The sequence below is a fragment of the Condylura cristata genome, unplaced genomic scaffold, assembly GCF_000260355.1.
Source record: "Condylura cristata isolate star-nosed mole 26May11 unplaced genomic scaffold, ConCri1.0 scaffold00019, whole genome shotgun sequence".
NCBI classification, from domain to species: Eukaryota; Metazoa; Chordata; class Mammalia; order Eulipotyphla; family Talpidae; genus Condylura; species Condylura cristata.
Window position 1 is genome coordinate 4,075,494 of NW_004567120.1, and position 21,524 is coordinate 4,097,017.

Consider the following 21,524-nt stretch of genomic DNA (forward strand, 5'->3'; position numbering starts at 1 on the left):
GCAAAATGATGTAAAAATAAACTTTTTAATAAAAAAAAAAGAAGAAAAAAACTGGTTTAAATGAAGAATGATATAAAAAAAAGAATAAAGACAATTATTTTAATTACTTTACAAACAAATCTATCTCTATGTTCAATAATCATTTAGTGTTACTGAAGACTCTGTGGTCCTACAAATGACAAAAAGATAAACAAGATTCACTTACTAGCCACAAAAGATATATATAAGAGGACAGCAGCTAAGATAGTGTACATTAAACTAATATAGAATTGAGAACACAAGTATCCTAAGACTATTAAAGTGAGTGCTCTTGATGTTCAAGAGGAAAAGTTTGTTACCTCATCTCCCATCTGTGGAACAAATGGGGAACGTCGTGGTATGGTATCCAAGATCCACTGAGGGGCAAACCATTCTTCATTGGGTTCACCTGACATAGAAACCAGTCCTCCTTTCTAAAATACAGTGCACAAATGTATGAATCGTAAGTACAAGAATAGTAGCATGAAATATTACAGGTAGAGAATGTTAAAAAATAGCTAAAATAAACAAATTTTATATATTTTTCTTTGCCAATTATCAACGACTTTTATACTAAACAGTAAAGTGACTTCTTTAGCATCTTGTTCAATTTCTCTTAACATATAACAATGACACAATATACTAGATATACTATCTATAACCCACAAATTTATTTTTCATGTCCCTAGAATATCACATGAATTCAAATATAAACAATAACTTTGCCAACAAAATGGTAATAATCAAAATTATTCTGTCTACTATGTCAAGAGGCTAAAGAATGCACATACGCACAGAAGCAGCTCTTCCGTTTGCCTGTGAGTAGCCACGTGTTTCTTGTCACCAACCTCCCTTTGCAGAGCAGCAGCGGCAGCTCTCCTCCCTCGCTGCCCAACTGTGACTGTGCAGGCCTCTCTTTTAAGGGCGGCAGCTCTTTCTGCTCATTTGTGTTTGTGCAAGTGTTCTTTACTTTCCTTTCCCTATTATAACAAGCCTGTTCTTTTGGTTATAAAAAAAAATGCACACCCAACAGTATCTCAAGGTATTATTCGAAGAACTATGAGGATTAAGTCTCTAAATCACCTAAATTATAGTACAGAAAAATCACTGTTGGGATGAAAATGAAAACATCAATGGAAGAAAAGTCCCACATGACTTATACTTTTTCCATTTTACAAGTCAAAAATGTATAGAAATTTATGATTGGTGACATAAGAATAATACTTTTATGCTATAGTGGCTTATTATTTACAATTCTGCTACATTTTCACAATCAATTGCCACTATGTTTAAATATCATAATTAAAATAATGATTAATATATTCTGACCTCTATTTTTGATAACAAAATTTTCAAAAATTCTATACATTTTGAGATTTAATCAATTTCATTTACTTAGTTTCTAAGATGGAGTGCTATTTTTTGAGAAAAGTCAGACATTACTATAAAATATTCAATTATCAAAGGCAAAAACAAAAAGCCCAGTAAAAGCAAGCTGTAAAAATCACAAACCTTCTTTCTAGTTTGTTTAGGTTTCTTTTGCCTATCTTCTAACGTCTTCAAATTTTCCTCCTCAGAGCTGCTGCATATTTTCCGAGTTGCCTGTCTGGTTTGTCTTTTTGGAGGTTGCAAATTTATCCCAGCATCTGCTGTCCAGTCAGAATACTCACTGGAAGAATCACTAAATAAACAGGAATCATGAACACGCAAGTTTAGAATAAGAATAGTTTTTCCTCATAATTGAAAGCACATCATTTGAAATCAAGTAACAATATGACTAAAACAATTTGATTTCTTTATTACCTAAGAGAAATATATATCAATATATAATTTTGGTCATTACCTAAGTGATTTTAGGGAAATATTTCTTAGATGAGCATAATGCTTATTTTTTCATGACAGGATTTAAAATTCAAATTCACAACCCAAATTACAAAAAATTTTTTATAAATAAAGTTGTTCCATATCCCTACGAATGGCTATAGGGACTGATTTAAAACAGAAATAAATATATCCAGCCAAGAAGTAGAAATTTGGATTTACAGCAGATCTTATTTTATAGGTGAATTTCATAATGATATACCCAAAAAGATACAGGCAGAGTCAGGATAAAAAGAATAGGTTTCTGGTCAGCTACACTTTCTACTATAAAATACTATTTTAACTCAGCTTTTATCAAGTAACTCCACGAACAATTCCTCATATTAAACTAGACAGCAGTCCTTCTGCCCACTTGTGACTGTGCAGGTGCTTCTTTTGGCCAACTTTCTGTCCTCTGCTGGGCAGCAGTCTTTCTGCCTGTCCATGATCTGTTCCATGCCGAGGCTTCTTTTACCTGGGCTTCTTTTAACTCACTTTCCTCAGTAAAGGCAGCTCTCCTCCAGGCCCACTTGTGACCATGCAGGCCTCTGTCTTAGCAAACCTGTTCCTTTCAGGGCAGCCTTCTGCCTCTTTGTGTCTATGCAAGTGTCCTTTATTCTTCTCTCCCTTTAATAATAAATCTACCATTTTGGATATATAAATAAACTGTTAACTAAATTCTATGGAACAAAACCATCAAAAAATTACCTGGAAGAACTTTCACTTTGCCACTCAATAACAGGATCCTCTACAGAAGCATCACTTGTGCCAACTGTTTCATCTTCCTGCAACAAAGAGCCAGCAATTGAATGAGATCATTATTCAACTACCTATTTACAACACTTTTGTATATGTTAAAAGTATTATAATAAAAATGTATATAATCTTCTTTGTACACATCTCACAACTAAGTCTACCAAGTATTTAGAAATTTCTAGCATCTGCTACTTTATTGATACAAGGCATCACCTATCATTTCAATGACTGAACAGACTTCTTAAGACTTCGTGTGTTTATTTCTGGGTTCTCAATTCTATTCCACTACTCTGTGTGTCTGTTATTGTTGTATTACCAGGTTGTTTTGGTTATTATGACCTTATAATATAAACAGAGGTCTGGGAATGTGATAACTCCATTCTGTTTCTTTTCTTTATGAAAGCTGCTTTTGCTATTTAGGATTTTTTTTTTGATTCCATATAAATTTCAGTAACATTTCCTCCAGTTCTTTGAAAAACACTGCTAATATTTTTATGGGAATGGTACTGAATCTTTATATTGGTTTAGGTATGATGGCCATTTTGATGATGTTGATTATTTACTCATGAACTGGGAATATTTTCCCCATTTCTTTGTGTCTTCTATTTCTTTCAGCAATGGCTGATAGTTTTCTTTGTATCTATCTTCTACCTTCACTGGAAGGTTTACTCCTAGGTATTTAATTATTTTTGGTGTAAAATTATTTTTGGTGTAATCTCTTCTTAATCTATTATATTGTATATAGAAAGGCAACTGATTTTCTGGCTGGTTTTATACCTTTCCACTTTGCTAAACTGATTGTTTTCATTAGTTTTTCCATGGAATCTTGGGGGTTCTCAACTGCAAATAATGATAACTTTACTTCCTTTCCAAATTGGATTGTTTGTTTTTCTTTTGTCTAATTGCTCTTGCTAGAAACTTCCAATACTATTTTGACTAGCAATGACAAGTGTGCACTCTTGTCTTTTACCAGATCTTTGTGGAAAACCTTTCCCTTATCCACCATTAAGAATGATATTACCTGTGGATTTAGTTTAGATGACTTTTATTATGTTAAAGTATGGGTTGTTTAATCCCCAATTTTTTCATCATAAATGGATCTTGTGGCTTATCAAATACTTTCTCAGAATCAACTGATATGACCATATAGTTTTATCTTTCTTTTTCTTAATATGAGTTATGTGGGCTGATATTGGATGCTAAATCATTCTTGTATCCTTGGTTTGACTCCTACTTCATCTTGGTGTATGATCCTTTTAATGTATTGTGGGATTCAGTTTGTCAGGATTTTGTTAATGATTTTTGTGACTCCTTCAATAAGTAGTAATGGTAAAACTCGACAGCTACATGCAGAAGAAAGAAACTGGACCATTATCTCATACCATACACACACACAAAAAGAACCTCAAAATGGATGAAAAACTGGATATAAAAACTGAAACCATAAAGTACATAGAAAACAACATAGGCAAACCATTTCATAGCATACACTTTACTGATGCATTTAGAGATTCGTCCCCAACAGCAAGGAAAACAAAAGAGAACATAAACACTTGGGACTGCATTAAGCTTTTGGACAGGCAAAGAAACAAAAACGTAAACAAAAAGACACCTCATTGAATGAAAGGATGTATTTGTATACCATACATCTGACAAAAGACCGCTCTCAAAGATATACCAAAAACTCTTAAACCGCTACAAAGACAAAACAAATAACGAAGTCAAAAATACACAGAACTAAACGGACATTTCTCCAAAGACCTACAAACTGTAAAGAAGCATGTGAAAAAATGCTATAAATACCTAGTAGGGAGGTACAAATCAAGACAATGAGATCAAGACCACAATTTTCACACCTGTGAGAATGGTGCATATTGAAATGTCCAGAAACAACAAGCGATGAAGACATGGAGAAAAAGAACCCTCCTATACTGCTACCAGAAATGCAAACTGGTCCAGCACTTAGGGAACCAGTATGGAGGAGTCTCAAAACAAAACATTAAAATGGACCTGGCTTTTCACACAGTATTTCTACTGTTAGACATCTAGCTGAAAAAATTTAAAACCACTAATTTAGAAGGAAATTTAGGCTACTATATTTATTGCAGCACTATTTACTATAGCCAAATTATAGAAAAAACTGAACTGCCCCAAAAAAGCATGAGTGGATCAAGAAGATGTGGCATATAAACACAATAGAATATTACTCAACCATCAAAAGAGATAAACTCATGCCATTTGTGGCAACATGAAGGTGGAAGGGATGTTAAGTGAAAAAGTCAGAAGAAGAAAAATGCTCGATGGTTTCACTAATATGTGGATATAAAGCAACTAAACTAAGAGTCAGATAAAGACAAGCTTAAAAACTAATCCTTGATAGCTGACTACATAACCGAAGCAATGAGGATGGGGGTCTGTGGTGGAGTAGGGGTTGGTGGGGAAGAGATAAAAACAAAAACATAAGGAAACACAAAGGACTATGTGGTGGACTATCAGTGATTTCTTGGTGGTTTAATTATGGTGGTAAGACCCGATGGGAATATGCAAATATAATCTCAATTAACAATAAATAGGAACTTCTTAAACTTAAAAAACAAACCTTTCAAAAAAAGTACCTATATACCATCACCAAGTGAATACAATTACTATATGTACAATATTAATTGTGCTTATATAAAAATTTAAATACATAAAAGCAGAGGGAAAGGACATAACCTACATATACAATGTCCAGTTAAGAAAATAACTCACTGTTTATCTTATATTATCTGTACCCTCGGAAGTGCCTCATTTCTACTGATTATTGTGAAGTAAATTTTGACCTAAAAAATCTCTTTTAACTATAAGCATTTATTTGAATTAGAATTAATTTCAAAATTATTTTTATTTTAATTTTGAGGATATAATTTTGCTCTTCCATATGCGCATATTCCATTTATTCTCCACCAAACTATTCACTGTCCACCAAAATTCTTTCCACTCCTTTCCCTAACCACTCCTAATCCCTCCCCCCAACCATGTTTCCTCTGTTAACCATTAAATTCTTTACTGCATCCACTATATTATGCCTGTGCATGCTCTTTTGATTATTTATATTCTACAGAGGAGTGAAATTCTTTTACTTTCTAGCTTTCACTTAATATAATCACCTCAAGATTCATCCAGTTTGTATCCAAATTTACTATATTTCATTTTTTGCACAGCTGTATAGTAGATAGTCCACACTTTCTTTATCCACTTCTCTGCTGAAGGGCACTAAGTTGGCTCCATGACTTGGAACTGTGGACAGTGCAGACTATGTGGTCATAAATTATTTTTTATTAATTTTCTTTTTTTTTTTGAGGTGAAACAATAATTTATTGAGAGCCCCTCCAGGCCTTCAGTCTCTAAGACATCTTTTCTGCTTAAAGACCTTGTGCATGAATCCCAGGAATATGGATGGGGGCAGGGATGCAGCATACTCATATCACAGGAACATAGCTGGCAGATTCAGCTCCTCACATAGTTATCTTCACCCAGGCTACCTTTTTTGCATCCTGCCCATAAGTCTGTAGGATCTGACACTGTTCTGGAGAGGCTCACTGCAGACACTGAATCACCAGCCAGCTGCATTTGCTGTTCTGGATGTCAATACCAATCTAATCAGTCACACTGCAGTCCACAAAGAGGTCCAGGTAATCATCCTGGATCTGAAAGAACTCTCCCATCTCCAGCAGCAGACAGTTATCACTGTTATTCAACATAGTATTGGAAGTCCTAGATGAAGCAATGTAGAAGGCACTGAAGTAAGCTAGTCTCTAGAAGGCTATTCTTCTGGTTATTTCCCTTGTGATAAAAGAAAAATCAGCACTCAGCAATCTCTATGACTGATGAAATCATCAATTACAATGTGCAAGTTCTGACAATTACAGTCAACTAGCTATGTGACTGTGCAGTTACACTGCTTATATTCTATTTCTTTCTACTATCCTTTTCTCACTATTCCAAAACGAAAACCTTTCCTGGTATGTTTTATATCCACAACCAAGATAATACTTTAGATATAAATCAAGACAATAGCTAAAGGAATTCAATATAATCCCTAAACTTGCCTATCAAACGCCTTACTAAATAATAAAATAATAATAAAAAAGAATAATAAAATTCTTAAAGAAAATCATTAAAATAATTTTCTAATAGAGAAGTAACCCTTAAAGGTAAGTCTAAATTTATACTAGTTGGGAAACAAAAGAATTACAGTGAGCAAATAACAGAGGGTGTCTAACCTCTGAGGAGCTGTCTAAGTCTTCCTGTACACCTGAATTTTGACTTGATGTTTGTGAATTATGTTCTATGTTAGACCGTGTTTGGTAAGTGTGCTGGCGCTTTCGCTGTGTCCTTCGTAAAGATCGCCCACAGCTAGGTTGATAATCATTCTATGGAAGAGAAGGAAAATGGATTTTAAAAAATGAAAGGTTCAGTGAATATACACAAAGGAATATATACAAAGCAAATCAATTGCAGTGGATGGAAACAGTAAAGGATAAGAATAAACCCAAAAGAATAATAACCAACCAAAACATAACTTTATTTATATATACTTAATCCACCTTCTACTAATATTCATTATTCATCTGTTGAAGATGTGATCACATTAATGGCAGTGTTGAAAATATGAATTGCAAGAATTTGCTCACCCAGAATGTACATACACTACATTATTAACAACTTATCATAGGATGAAGCATGCTTATCTACAACATTATTTATCTATATAAAATTCTTAATATGTACTTTAGTTTTATGAAGTTATATTTAACAGGTCAAAATTAAGACTTAATTTTTAACATCTAAAATTTAAAGTGAAAGCTATTTTATTCTACTCTCCAAGTCCTTTACAAGCACCAGATTCTCTTATGTAAAACATTTACCTGTCAATATAAATAAAAATGTTTACTGATTGTTTACTGATTCAACTACCCTTTTTATTTATCTCAGATAAGTCTGCTATTTAATATATGAGCTTAATAGAAGGAATATAAATAGTGAATCTGCGTCATTCAAAATCAGAGAATATCATATCAACTAACAAAACAACAGAAATTAAGAAAACAAGCACGAAAGTGATCTAAAAATATATGAGGTACTCAAGATAATTACCTAAACCTGTGTTTATCCATACTGAATAAAAATTTAAAATACAGGGTACAATGGCTAGACTTTTTAAATAAAATTAAATCAGTCTATAAAGTTATCATATTCTTTAGCAGTTGTGATTACTGGAATGGAGACACACTCATATGTTGTCTTTAGCTTCTTTTAAACTATACAGAGTTCAGTAGTTATGATAGATGTCATATGATATGCATCTGGAAACAAAAACTATAAATTCCTTTTCTTTAAAGATTTATTTGTGCATACAGAACTGGGGTCCAGTCCAGAGGTGTAGGGGTGGTAAGAGGATTCACCAGAGAGAGAGTGGGAAGAACAGGCAGATCTACTGAAATATACTGCGGAGGGCGCCTGGGGAGGGTCAGGAGAGGTTTGGTGTGTCATATGGGTCACTTCCGTAGTGGGGGATTGAACTCGTGCTGAAGCAGCTGCAGCTAGCTTTCTAGTGCTGCATTTTAACTTGTTGTGCCACCAGGTAGGGCCCCAAAACTAAACATTCTTATGCTACTACTTTGTTCAATCTCACAGTACCAGTAAGGAGTTTACAATGTACCTAGTAGAAATAGGAATCTTACTGCCTGATCAGCAATTTCTATTGGAAATATGAACCTTCTCAGTGCATAGATAAGATTTTGTTACTATATTATTAAGCAGGATAGAAGTAGGACTAAGTCAGGGATCAGAAAACATTTTTCTGTAATGGGTTGGAGGGCAAATATATTTAGCTTTGCATGTCATATGACATCTGTTGTAACTACTCAACTCTATATAGTTTAAAAGAAGCTAGAGACAACATATAAACGAGTAAGTGTGTCTCCATTCCAGTAAAACTATTAACAAGAATTGGTACCAGACTAGATTTAGCCCATGAGAAGTAGCCATGGGCCACATGAGTTATTCGCCAACCTTTGGCCTAGATATGTGAACATCTTTTTACACAGCAGTTAGTGATAAAGCAATAATTTTAAATTTTACTTTTAAAATATAAAAATGGTATTTAGATATAAATATACTATACCTACAGTGATCACATCTTAGATTTTTGAGGGGCATCCCTGGCTGTACATAATTTGAACTTTATTTTTAACAAATATATACCTCAATTTGATGTTCAAAAAGTAGGTTTCTTATGTGCAGATACCTTTTAAAGTAGACCCTTAATATAAGGTACTACCCTTTAAATATCTAGTACCTATAAATATTTGCAAAAAGTGTATCCCAAAGTACTGTAAAACTCAACTTACCCTTTGAGAAGTATAAGATGGCTTTTTTTTCTTTTCAACTGTATAAAGACAGATTTCTATGTCACCTTTTGCAGCTCGACATTCTTCCTGCACCCTAAGAACAGAAAATCATCAAAAAAACAAACTTATAACTTAAAATTCAGATAACCAGATAATTTTAGATATAAATTTTGCCATTTTAACTACTTCTAGGTATACAATTTGGTGATATTAATTACAATGTTAGGCAAACATTACCGCTATTTCCAAAATGTTTTCAACTCCACAAACTTTGTAACCATTATGCAACAGTTCCCTATTTCTTCTACACCCTGCCTCTGCTAACCTCTAACCTAGTTTATGCTTGTATAGTTTGCCTATTCTAGAAATTTCAGGCAATTTCATGCAATGGAATCAAATATTATTGTCCTTTTGTGTCTGGCTTATTTCACTTAGCATAATGTTGCAAAAGCTTTCAACACTTCATTATATTTTTGTGGCTGAATCATATTCTTACTTGATGTGTAGATCACATTTTGTGTATCCAATTACCTGTCGACATAAACTCGAATTGTTTCTACCATTGGGCTATTGTTATTGACATGGTATTTTACTTTACTTTGCTAACAATGGTCGTTTTAAAGTTCTGAACAGATTTATTACAAATTGCTCTTCAACCAGAGGTTAGCATTCAAATTCATAAGTTAGCTCTATTTTCTTTTTTCTTACTTTTGCAAAAAAAAAAGAAGAAGAAGAAGAAGGAAAGGAAAACAATTTTGCTACTTGTTGGTTGATCTGGTAAAAGACTAGCTTAGGAAGGTAACATGAGTAAAATGGATTTTACATGTTTTTTGACAATGTCCATTTTCTTTACCAAATCTATTTCCAGTTGATGTAGATTATCAGGATCCAATATTCAATATTACAGTGTATTATCGAATAATACTGAGTATTACAAATAAGAGCAGGGATTCTAAATTTGAATTTACACTAATGAAAATCGTTCATCCACGGAAATATGCTTAAATGACATTCTTAAATATAGCCCCCAAGCATGTGATTCTTCTAAATATCTGTATTGCACTCCAAAACTGCTCCAATGTCAAGTTGATGGCTTTTTCCTCAGAATCACTGGTGATTTTCAGAACTATAGTCAACTATATTATCAATCAACCTCACAGGGTCTTATAGTCTTACTCAATAATATTTGTATTCATACTCTTTTTTTTTTTAAGATTTATTTATTGTGCATACAGAACTGGGGCACAGGCCAGAGGCGGTGAGAGGCTTCACCAGAGACAGAGTGGGGAACAGAACAGGCAGATCGACGAAGTACATTGCTGAGGGGAGCAGCAGGTGGGTCAGGAGAGGTCTGCCGCACCATGTGGTCACCTCCGGGGCAGGTGGGAATCGAACTCATGCGGAAGCAGCTTTAGATTCTCAGTGCTGTGCTTCAACCCACTGCGCCACCAGGGAGGGCCTGTATTCATACTCTTAACCTAGACTATAAACATGAGGACAGAAATTATGTTTTTCAATTTTTCTTGTGTCCCAAGCCATTTAGAACAAAGCTAAACAAACTGAAGATAAATGAATCAGATTAAAAAATATTTCGGCTTTATACTAGTACAATACATTTTATGTATTAAAAAACAAGGCTCTTGGGTCCTCCCTGGTGGTGCAGCAGGCTAAAGCACAGCACAAAGAAGCTTAAGCCACTTCCGCATGAGTTCGATCCCCACCTGCCCCGGAGGTGACCACATGGTGCGGCAGACCTCTCCTGACCCGCCCACTGCTCCCCTCAGCAGTGTACTTCATCGATCTGCCTGTTCTGTACCACACTTTGTCTCTGGTGAATCCTCTCACCCTCCGCATCTCTGGCCTGTACCCCAGTTCTGTACGAATAAATAAATAATTCTTTAAAAAAAAAAAAACAAGGCTCTTAACTCTCTTACAAATGTTACCTTAATGACTCACCTACTAACCCCATTATTTAGTTCATTGACCACCACTCTTCTGCTCCAAGCCATGAGATCTCGTTCAGTAGCCATCTGGCTCCGAGGAGCATTGTTATGCATTTGTCGGACACCTTCAATTTGACCACTACGTCGGAGCCCAATATTTGGAGAAGATATGTTCATATTTGGACTTCTCAGAGCTAAACCCAAAATAAGAAAGGTACAACTCTGAACAAAGGCACCAAACTTTTCTAGATCAGAGGTCTAAATAAACAGAAGATTAATTCAAAAGGACACCTGTACCCCTCTGTTTATTGCAGCGTAATTTATAATAGGTAAGCTATGGAAGCAACCCAGATGCTCTAAAATAGATGACTGGATCAAGTAGATGTATATTTATACAATGGAATGTTACTCAGTAGTCAAAAGGATAAACACATGCCCTTTGCAGCAACATGGATGGAGCTGGATGGGATTATGTTCAGTGAAATAAGCAAGAAAGAAAGGGAAAAAAAAATTGAATGGCCTCACTTACAGGAAGAATGTAGAGAAAACAAAAAAGGAACTATAATAAAGTAAAAATCAAAATCATCAGGCATAGGAGGAGAAGAACTAGGACAGGAGTGGGAAGATCACAGGGACTAATGTGATGGTGCACAGGTGAATTTGTGGTGGGAATTTCATGGGGAAAGCATACACTGTACACAAATGAAGGATGACATAATAAATATATTTAAATTCATTTTTAAGATTGGTAACCAATTAAAGGGTGAAAGAAGTGACAGCACATTTAAGTTTTCATTAATTAAACTCCTAACTTCTGACTGCAAAACTGAGGCAATCAGAAGGGGAAGGTGGTTAGTGGGAGTGGGAGGGGGAAGGCACCCAATGGAACATCAGTGAAGGATTATTGGGGTACTGATGGTAGGCAGGGATAAGTATATATTTGCAGAGCTTTAAACTTATAACCCCAAGAGCAGTTACAAAGCTATCACTCTAGTTTACCTAAATAAACATAATTTGAAAAAAATAAAATTTGTCAGTTGATGGAATGCGAATAAAAACATAACCTAAAATGTAATTACATAGTACAAATGAATGAAGTATATTTATCATACCTTTCTATATACATACTTACCACCATTAGCAGAGTATGATCTATTAATTGGAAAATGTGGAACATCTCCTTCATTAATTAGTCTCAGATCTTGTTCTCTCTGTAGTTCCCTTATTATTCCATCAAGAATGCTCTCATCTTGGTCATTGGTTTGTTGCCCAATTACCTGTTCTACGACTTCACCATCACCTTAATGAGACCAAAGATAATGAAACTAAAACATTACTTATATTTCAAAATATCCTACATACAGTAAAATCAAGATTAACTCATAAATTTCTAGGCAAATATCAAAAAGCAAGTTGGAAATGAAAATAAGGTACACATCAAACAAAATATATCTAAACAACTTTAATTTTCTGATATGTAAGCTTATGTGTTTGACAAAATAATGTCCCTAAATTAGATATTACCATGAGGGCTTTACACTTTAAAGAACAGTTACTAAATTATTTTTTATTTATTAAATAAAAATAAATTTTCTCCATGGAGTGTTCCAAGTTAAAAGTGAGGAATAGAGATTTGAGTAAGGTTTAAACCATTTCCACTATTGATATCTAAAATATTTTACAGATATGAACATATGATTCACCAAAGGGGATCTCCAGAAGGCCAAAAGGTACATGAAAAGACATTCACTGTTCTTCTAATAAGAGAAGCAGATTAAATCCATCTCACACATGTCATAATGGCACATAATGGCAGCATTGAAGAAGAGGTAAAGAAGATGCTGGTATGAATGCAAACTGATGCCACCACTGATGGAAAAAGTTGAGAAATGGATATAGGCAGCCAGTTAGGAACAAGGTGCCCCAAATTCCCTAGCCCACTTATCAGCCTGACTGAGAAACACTTGGTTAGAACCAGAAGGGTACACTCCCTCAATCCCTCAAACCCTAGGTCCTTTCATCAATCTGACTGGAGAACAATTCTAGAATAGAAGGGTGCCCCCTCACCAACCAAGTATAAAAAGTCATATTCAGAGCTCCAACACAATAGCAATGACTCTAAGCTGGTTTTGGAAAAGTAGGCTGAGTAATATGGTAAAACTCAGTAGCCTCAGTAGCATACAAGACCCCAGTGGACCCATCCTATCAACAAGAGGAACAATGAGGAGCCACTCAGTAGCCAAACCCCCACTCTTTGCCCACTGTACCTATACATGCTCCTAATTCTTGTCACCTTGGTGGCAAGCTCTTCACTCAGAGAGCTTTCCTATCCTTCTTATCAATAAATCTCTTGCTTTTCTGTAACTTTGGTCCTGACGTTGAATACTTTCCTTTTCTAAGGCAAGAACCAAGAAAGAGCCTGCCCAGGGTCCTCAGACTCTAGACCTGCTCCCCAAAATCCCAATTTATCATTGTGCAAAGCAATATGGATTCACCTTAAACTAAAAACAGTAATACCATATGATCCAGCAATCCCATTCTTGGGCATATATCCAAAGACGATGAAGCCATCAACACAAAGCCAACAGCCCCTATGCTCCACAATGTTCATAGCACCATTGTTTACAACAGTGACAACATGGAAGCAGCCTCAATGTCCATTAATGGATGACTAGATCAAGAAGACGTGTTATAACCACACCATAGAGTTTATACAGTCATAAGAAAGAAATGTACTCATTTTCAAGAAAAATAGAGGGAATTTGAGAAAATTATGAGTGGTAAACTAAGTCAGAATAAAAAAACAAATACTAGACATTTATATACCTGAAATTCAGTAACATAAAATACTTAAAAAAAAATAAATATCCTGAGGGCTCTGAGATTAAGAGGGTGGGGGGACAAAATGGGACAGACAAAAGGGACAATGGTGGGGAAAAAATTATAAGGTTTAAAATAATAAAAGCCTAATGAAAATTTGTATCAGGATTTACTTCCTGACTTTAAAATTTATTATTTGCTAAACTTATGCCAAAGAAGTTGTAGAAACTCCCATCTTTTGAGTTATTAAGACTCCAAGAACAATATATTAAAAAACACTCTAGAGAGACAACCTCCAAAAAAAAAAAAAGTTTGTATGTTTCTTTTATGAGAATTTCCTTTCTGGGCTTACCTGGTGGGTTAAAGTGCAGCACTATGAAGCCATCTGCAGCCTGAGGTGATCCACATAGTGTGGCAGACCTCTTCTGACCCACCCCAGCAGTATATTTCAATCAATCTACCTGTTCTGCTCCCCACTCTGTCTCTGGTGAATCCTCTCATTCCACCCCCCCAATACACCTCTGGCCTGTACCCCAGCTTTTGTATGTGTAATAATTTTTTTTAAAAGAATTCCCTCTGAAAGATATCAAAATTTTTTTAATATAACCTTTTGATAGCACCTTAGTATGTTGGTAAATAGAAAAATAGTTCTTATACACTAAAATTCAACAACTATGTCTGAATAAAATTTTTATTTTTATGATGTTTTTCTTTCTTAAATTCATTGTACACCTGTTTTTAATTTTCACCACTAGTCAGACTAAATGTTACCTTATAGAGAAACCAAGTGATCAGGTTTTATAGGAAATAAACTGAAATAACATATTTTATTCCTATATTTTTAGTCTTACCTCCTATTTACGATTCACATTTCTACCCTTGTTTAATAAATATGACTTCATCAGAATAACTACTAGCACATGTAACACCATTTCAATGCCCTATGAATTACACCCTTTTTATGAAAGAAAACATAAAAGGATGTACAATACATTTCACATTAGAAAGGCTAATTCAAATCCTAATTAATTCCACTTGTAACTCAATAATTCGTGGAAGAAAACCTACAAATAGCAAACCTAAATAAAATAGCTTTCTGATGTAGAAGGTAGGGAGAAAGAAACAGTACACCTAAGGCAAATAAGCAGAAGAGTTGCTTTGCTGGAGAACAGCTTAATTCAATGCCTTATTCTTCTATTCTTCCAAAGCACCCATCATTATATGCTCAATCTCTTCCAATATTAACTATTATTTAAGCACTCACATCTCCCTCCCAACACACAGTAACTCTTTTCATTTCAAATATGATGATAGGTAGCCACTTCCCAATTTATGGTGTTTGAAATTTTCTTTTCTTGGGTCCACTAACTATGGGCTCTGAAATTAAAATACCACTGTTATGAGCAATAGAATAGTACCAATTATAAAAGCTTGACACATTAAAGTTAGCACATTTAACCACTGCTAGAAGTCAACACTATAAACAGTAGGATCATACATATGTTTAGGGTTTCTAAGGAAGCAGGTCAACACATTCTCTGCTTGAGCATATGCCAATTTGTTCTAATTCATTTATTTGTGTGCAGGTGAGATAAACAATGTAAAAGCAATCCAGTAAAGTAAAAAGAATGATGCAACTAAAAATTAATGGGAGTATTATGTAAAATAAAGTATAACCTATTACAGAGTTTAGCACAGGGCATAGGCCATGGAGAGCATAGCAGTACATATAATATTTTTATAAAATGTTTTTATTCTTGAAATAACATACCATTAGCCACATATCCCAGCTGTGGTATAAGTTGTTCATCTTTACAATTTTCCCGTCCTGGCACTAGCCTTTGGAATTTTGTGGGATGAGGATTTCCATCAACATCCACTAAGAATGGGGGAGGCATGAGGTGAGGAGCTTGTTGAGTTTGTTCATCCAATACATAGTTGTTGGCATCACGGATAAGAGGTCGATAATCCGTGTGGAAGAACATCTGATCTGGAATCTTTATGAAAGATTTTAGTACGTAACATACACAGGGAATTTGTACACAGACACTTATTTTCACTTTGAGAACACATGCATTTTTCAAATCAGACAATTTTTACTTTTTCTTTTTAAAGTTCTCTACTGGAAATGTTCTCTTGAGGTAGAAGTGAATCACGTAGGTGGTAGTCCTCTTTTCTTCAAAAAATCCTACAATCTGTATTAGTTTCCGAGCTTATATTATCTTCATTCAATTAAGATAAAGACAAATAAAGCAACAAATACAGTAAAGTTGTTTTCCATTAAACAGTCATATTCTTTATATAGATTTTATAATATAATAAAACAGTGAAAACATTTAAATGTTTAAAAAAACAAAAATCAAAACAATTTTCCACAGAGAAAACCTGTATGGCTCTAAACATGGAACTTTTACTTACTATTTATTACTACTGTATTTTCTTCATGTTATTTTAAATAAGAAATATACTGTAGGGGCTGCCGGTGGTGAAAGGGGTTAAAACACAGCACTATGAAACTAGCCACAGCCACTGCAGCACAAGTCCAATCCCTGGCCAGGGAGATGACCCACATGGCACAGCAGACCTCTCCTGACCCTCCCACTGTTCCTCTCAGCAGTGTATTTCAGTAGATTTGCCTGTTTTGTTTTTCACTCTGTCTCTGGTAAATCCTCTTACCCCCTTGTACCTCTGGTCTGTACCCCCAGGTTCTTGTATGCATAAATGAATGAATCTTAAAAAAAACAAAAACAAAAAAAAAAAAAACACTGCAACTGGGTAATATTTATTCTTGGAAATCCCTATCAAAGTTCCCTAAGGTTAAGTATCTCTACTTAAGTTGCAAAATGCATACAAGTCTTTATGACTATTTTTCTTGTTATTTTTTATTCAAACAAAGATAAATGGAGTATAATATAAATGGAAAGGCTGGCACCAATTTCATCAAAACTTTCAAAGGTGATACAAGTATTGAGCTGATCTCAACAATTATTAGATATCTTCCAACTCCAACATCTTATAACATATTCCAAATTCACAGCTAATAAGATACAAGGAACTAATTGAGTTACCATCCAAAGTATCTTAACCAGATCAATATTAGGTAAAATAGCCAAGCAAGAAAATAAACATCCAGTCATCAGCTATTAATTCCCAATCTAGGACAACTACAGAATGCAATCTGGTAGTTCTCTTATACTGAAAGGTAGTATACAGAGTATGTTCAAAGCAATGATGAAAAAATTTAACAAGAAAGGTGACTATTAGTTTTATTTATTAACATGCAGCAATCCTTATTGACTGGAAGACTTCAAATCTTATGAATGATACAATCCAAAATTGCTGCTTGCCACAAAAATTAAACATACTAACCTTTTCGTAATATTTACTGCATCCAAAGCCAAAGAGCAGTAAATGTCCATGAGAATCTGTACAGGCAAAATGGTTTCCATCTGGTGAAAACTTACAGTCAAACACTGCACCATGACCTTGGCCTTCAATCTGAAATTTAGAAGTATCACTTTAAGTCACTTAGGAGGTTATTTTCAAATAATAATTAGGTAATAATGTCTCTTTGCTAATGTCATGGATTTTGTGAACATCAACATTCCAATGTACCCTCTGGTTTCTGTCCCCAGAACCCCACTGAAACAATAAAACCCTGAAAGAAATTATGGTGAATCAAAATGCAAAGGATGACATCAACTATTTTTAGCATTGTCATATCTCAAGAAATACTAAGTGAGTAAACGAAAATAATACTAAAATATTACTAAATACAACAAACCTGACAAAGGTGCTAGCTAAACAAAGTCAAAGTCAATATATTTATTATCTTCACAACTTAAGTTGTAGTGCATTTAAACCTTAAAATTAAAGCACACAAATAGGTTTTACTATTAAAACCAAAGATATTATTATTGTTCTAGGTATCTGTAAAACGTTTATAAGAGACAATCAAAGGCAAATAATTCAGATTTAGTCAAAACTATTTTTCAGAGAAGGGCACTGAAAATGCAAGATTTGCATATCCTATCACCATAGGAAGGGGCTCTCCTGGGAGAAGAGATAGCCCACCAGATTTTTCAAAGATTTGTAAGAAATATACCCGACTAACTCTACCTTCATCTCATGTTCACAAAACAACTCCCTAATAATAAATCAAACAAGCTTATCACAGGAAGGTATAACATAACCACTGTGGTGATTCATAAATTAGTATTAGAATTTAATATGAAACTTTGTGCTTTTCATCAATGTTACTTCCAAAAGATTATTAAATTTGAGTTTCAAGAGTTTAGAACTGGGATCCAGAATTTGGAAAATGCTAATAGCACTTCTGCTAACGGCATAATTTTGACTGCCCTTACTCAGATCATGAGGCCTTTTTCTGCATTATTTTAAGGAATAAAGCACAGACAACAAGAAGTCCCTTGGCACTAACTATACTTTAAACTACCAAGCCATCAAAAAAGAAAAGTCAGCTTTAATATGAACTAAACACAGCTTTTCCTTACCATATTAAAATAATTCCGAATTTTGGTCCCCCGGTCAAGGTCCCAAATAAAAATGTTCCCATCATGACCTGCTGAAAGTATGATCCTTTGATCAAATGGGTGTGCTTCTAAAACAAATACTTCATCATCGTGTCCCTGTGATAAAAATTCAATGTTAAAAATGAGAAACACTGAATATCTGATTTATTTGGCCCAGTCTTGGGAGTGTGTTATCTTTCTGGCACAGATGAATTCATATACACCAATATAACAGCATTTACTTCATGGGCACTACAAAAAAACAACAACAACAACAACCACCAACTAACCAGTTAGAGTCTGAATATGCTTAAGTGCTGATTTCATAAAGTATTCAACAAGTACAAGGCCCAAAAAGGTGTTGAAAATAAATATAGTTTAATACAGTTACACCTCATTAATCAGGTCCCTGAGGTAGAACTTGTATTTCTAGAATTCTACTGTTTAAAAGGCCACAGAAAAGGTGATAAATAGAATCTTTCATTAACAAGCAATTCTGCCATAGACAAGCATTCTGCCACAGAACAATCATTGCTCTTCATACAGCACACTAAAACACTATTCAGGTTATATACTGGGAGATGCAATAATACATTCAGAGGACAAAATACCGTGACTCTGTTCTTTCATCTACCTTATATTTAAAGGCTTCATTTTATATGCTATCTGAAAAACAAGTGTGCCACTAAAAAAAAATAAATCTGAAAACCTATGCTCTGGCATATATTTCCCTCCCAATAAGTCAAAGAATATCAGTTTAGAGATATTTTAGAGATCAGGAGTCTATAAAACATGGCCTGAAGGCCAAATATGGCTCCCACTCATTTTTGTACACAAAGCCTATGAACTAAGAATATTTTTTACAATTTTAAAATGTTGTTTAAAAAATGCCGTATGTAGATGATAAAGCTTAAAATATGTACTATCAGATCCTGTTAAAGAAAAAAGTTGCTGACTCTTGATTTAGATCATCATTGCATTTCCTTAACTCCTGATTGGAGAATACATAATTAACAATAGGCTCCAAGTTGCATACATCAGGAACATCCAGAAATAATCATATCTTATGAAACTAGAAAGTACATTTTATCCTAAATCAAGGCATAAAAAATTAATAATCCCTACCATGTTAACATTATGGGCAAATAAAATGGCTTATTAAATAAAAAATAACTGCAGACTTACTGAAAACATAAAGCACTATGATGATGAGTAGGCAAACACCATTATAATTAATAACCCTTACAATTTGAACTTTACCAAAACCCCCTTCCCAATAATTACTAAAAAAGTTCTTTGTTATAACAAAATCTCTTGCTGAAAAACCAATTTTATATACTAAAAACTTTCCCAGATTCTTAAACTATAAACAATAAAATTACTTTGTTAAACTCAAAGGATTAATGGTACAAATCCTTCAAGTGTATATTGGGAAAAAGAGGTTTTTAAATAGGGGATTTTGTTTCTGGTTAATAAGCCTTAGAATAGGACCTGGTCACTGGATAATGGGGAATAAAACTTGATCAAATTCAGTACAATGTTGAAGTTTGTCATCTGTCCCATTTTCATCTATTTAATATATCTATTTCTACCACCACATCAATCCAAATCATACAACAGATTCCCCAGGATACCCATAAACACTCATTCCCATTTCAATCTATATTCCCTATTTTGTCACATTAATTACAAGGTATGAAATAACAGAAAATATTTATTAATATCAGCTCCCAGTTCCTGACACAGCTTCTTGACAACTCTGTAATTTCCTGGATGATAGGTAAACTAGGCGCATCTTCTGTTTTAATATTTGGTCTTTGACCTTAGTTTCTAACAAAGGGCTACTGAAACTCTTAAATTTCCTGTGTCTTTTACTCTAATAAGAAATACTGAATGGGCTCCTAGATGAAGGATAATTACTGGAAAAATTAAGGTAGGGATTTTTATATCCCCTTCACCAATTCTCTTGAGAAGGGAGATAGGCTGAAACTTTAGCTTATGCCTACATGATAAAAGCTTCATACTTTTGGTGAGTTTGGAGGTTAGTGGAAATGGTAGGAAGCTCCATGAATCTTGCCTGAATCATCCCATCCATCAGGAAGTTCATCTGTATCTTTTCTCATATACCTTTGTAATAAACCAGTAAATAATAAATGTTTCCCTGAGTTCTGTGAAATCATCCTACCAAATTAATTGAACCCAAGAAAGGGTATCATTGAAACCTCTGGTTGGCCAGAAACTCAGGAATAACCTAGACTTGTGAATGTTATCTTAAGTATGAGTGTGTTTAGTGGGCGAGGGGGGTGTAGGGAGCAGTGACAATCTTACAGAAATCTAATGCTATCTCCAGGTAGATGGCCTCAAATTGAAGTTAAAATGTTAAGACATCCAGTTAGTTTTGTAGAGAATTCCTTAGTGTGGAGAAAAAACTCTACACATTTGATGGCCAAAAGTGAAAGAAGTACTCTATATGAAAGCCAGGAGGAAACACGGGGAAAGAACAAATAATAGGTGGGAATCGGTTCTTTCCATAACTAGGATGAGAACTATGAATTTTTTCAATTTATAAGGTATTTACCAAAAAGCAAAACTCACATGTCATTCCTTTGCTTTTAAGACAATTAATGGTTTCCTCTTGGTCAACAACACTTGGAGTGGTTTAACTCATGTTTATTTCTCCAGCTAAATCTGGTATCATTGTTTCTGTTTTCTGTAATAGTTGTGTTCAACTCCTTTCTACTTAAGAACTATGTATATGCTTTTCCCTCTTCTTGTAAGGTCTCCTTAACTCCCCACATATAAAATTTATCATATATTTATTTGACACTCAATTAGGCTGACAGAAAATAAGCAAAACAGGTAATTACATCTGTGATGAAATATCATCTCCCTAGCAAAATCTTTAGTCTTTTCTACATTCATCATCATGTCAACAACTGACTAGACAGAAAATCAATATACAAAAATCTGTCTTATTTCTATACATTAAGAACAAGCTTGCAGAAACAGAAATTAAGGAAATAATCTCATTTTTAATCTCAGCAAGAAGAAAAAAATACCTGGACATAAACAATGCAAAGAGGTGGAATATATATACACCAGAAACTCTAAGACACTGTTAAATGACATATAAGATACAAATAAATGAAAAGATATTCTGTGATCATGGATTAGCAGAATTAACACCATTGAAACGGCCA

At 34.3% G+C, this 21,524-nt stretch overlaps 1 protein-coding gene across 1 annotated transcript in view; it reads right to left on the reverse strand.

Moving 5' to 3' along the window:
• BRWD3 (bromodomain and WD repeat domain containing 3) overlaps nucleotides 1-21,524 on the reverse strand; it is a 158,689-nt gene that overhangs the window by 42,920 nt on the left and 94,245 nt on the right. The window contains exons 15-24 of the mRNA XM_004685617.2: nucleotides 18,307-18,441; nucleotides 17,162-17,290; nucleotides 15,564-15,789; nucleotides 12,105-12,272; nucleotides 10,986-11,166; nucleotides 9,030-9,123; nucleotides 6,900-7,049; nucleotides 2,587-2,663; nucleotides 1,531-1,699; nucleotides 339-452 (exon numbers count right to left, since the gene is read on the reverse strand). Of these exons, the coding sequence (XP_004685674.1) occupies nucleotides 339-452; nucleotides 1,531-1,699; nucleotides 2,587-2,663; nucleotides 6,900-7,049; nucleotides 9,030-9,123; nucleotides 10,986-11,166; nucleotides 12,105-12,272; nucleotides 15,564-15,789; nucleotides 17,162-17,290; nucleotides 18,307-18,441 (1,443 nt within the window). The remainder of the gene's footprint in view (nucleotides 1-338; nucleotides 453-1,530; nucleotides 1,700-2,586; nucleotides 2,664-6,899; nucleotides 7,050-9,029; nucleotides 9,124-10,985; nucleotides 11,167-12,104; nucleotides 12,273-15,563; nucleotides 15,790-17,161; nucleotides 17,291-18,306; nucleotides 18,442-21,524) is intronic.